This window comes from Sphaeroforma arctica, assembly GCF_001186125.1.
Source record: "Sphaeroforma arctica JP610 unplaced genomic scaffold supercont1.2350, whole genome shotgun sequence".
Classification (NCBI taxonomy): Eukaryota; class Ichthyosporea; order Ichthyophonida; genus Sphaeroforma; species Sphaeroforma arctica.
In genome coordinates this window covers 5,509-7,201 of record NW_014038208.1, presented here as the reverse complement: position 1 = coordinate 7,201, position 1,693 = coordinate 5,509, and the positions used below count along the sequence as shown (strand labels likewise).

General features: G+C 41.9%; 1 protein-coding gene across 1 annotated transcript; it reads right to left on the bottom strand.

Annotated features, from left to right (window-relative positions):
* Positions 1-267: 267 nt before the first annotated feature.
* SARC_12495 (hypothetical protein) lies at positions 268-1,607 on the bottom strand (the record flags this gene model as incomplete). Its single annotated transcript, XM_014293398.1, has 2 exons — positions 268-449; positions 1,467-1,607. Coding segments are annotated over 2 exons (241 nt in total), but the record flags the coding sequence as incomplete, so codon positions are not given.
* Positions 1,608-1,693: the final 86 nt, after the last annotated feature.

The window sequence follows — 1,693 nt, the reverse complement described above, 5'->3', positions numbered from 1 at the left end:
TATGTGTGTGTGCAAATGAATAGATATACATCTAAACACAGTACGAATGATGGACAATGGTCACGGAAGGACAGTATACTGTATGGAACCAGCCTGAAACAGTGATATTCTTGTATACGAGTGGCTTGAAACTATGCACATTTGCAGTGAAGCGGTTAATATATGGTGATTTGCGAAACTATCATATGGATAGGCTGAGGGGACCAACCTTTCTCAAGAATTAATGTGGTGATTAAGCAGACATGCAATAGGATGTGTTGGATCACACAGGGATAGGCCTGTTGATACGAAGTATTCACAATCAAAGAATGACACGACGGCGCATTGGTATGTCCTTGTTCAGTCTGGTTCAAGCGCACAACGAACATACCTTTTTTCCCCGGCCACCCTCAGGCTGATGGAAAAATACTTCATATAACGGAAGTGTTGATGGTGATACGAGATGTCTCCTGAGTTCGTCAATAAAGTTGGAAATCTTAGACGGAATGTGTGGTTTAAATGTACAAAGCAATGCAAGTGTTTGATGATGACACCATATGTATTTTTTTTTAGGTCGCGAAGGGAACGAATTGAATAGACAAGAGGTGTGTTATATATGTGCAAAGCAATAAAGTGCTGATGGAGGCACCTGATGTATCCTGAGTTCGTGAATGATAATGGAAAGCTTAGACGGGATGTGAGTTATAAATGTACAAAGCAATGGAAGCGTTGGTGGTGACATGAGATGTCACCCAAGCAAAATCTACACATCAAAAGCCTCAGGATGCTGCAAGGGATCATGGCAATAGCCTCGCTGGATCAACATTGTAAAGTCAGAGAGCATATCGTGCAACACTGATTTACAATAAACATTCAATACCCCATACAGGATCGTTGTTTGCAGCCAAAACTTGAGACATAATTTCAATACCCCCATAGTTCCGTGTTACAGAGCCAAAACTGTAGGTATTCGCACAGTGAGTGTGCTATTTGAACTATGACAGTGCCACAGGAAGGGTTGTGAGCTTACCTCCAACACTCACTAAAACAACTTATCCAATACCTATATGGGCTTAGTTCTGGCAGCCAAGGGGGGTATGTATATGCATAAATGGTACTATTATGAACTACCTAAAATTTAGGACAAAATCGGATTACTTAAAACTTTGCACAATACCCGCAGCACGCACTCGAACTATACGACCAAAACCCCAGCACTACTATCTCAGGCAGCCAAAATCGCATATATCTACCTTTAAATTATTGCCACCCCCCTGCCACCCCCCACACACATCAAAAGCGACATAAGGCGAAATATAAGGTGGATTGTGCTTTTTCCGCATAGACGGACGTAACCGATAAAATATTGAGCTTCTCCAATCCTTTCAGCTATTTTATTCACGATTACACACAGGGAAGTGGATTAGAATCTACATCCAAAACAATACGGATCGAGTCACAATGGATGTGCATATGGGCTTACTCACCTAAACAACTTATCCAGCATCCCCACAAGCTCGTCCCTTGCCGCTTCAAAATTGGACCGTTTCCGCAAATTGGCTGGTAACAGTGAATTGCCCAGACCAGAAAACTTCAGCAATTCCATCCGCCTTCGTTTGGCAGCGCTCCTGCAAAAAAACAGTTGTATTTGAGCATAACGAGAACAAACCAGCTCAATGAGTCATTCGTCTCGAAAATAAATATAAATATAAAC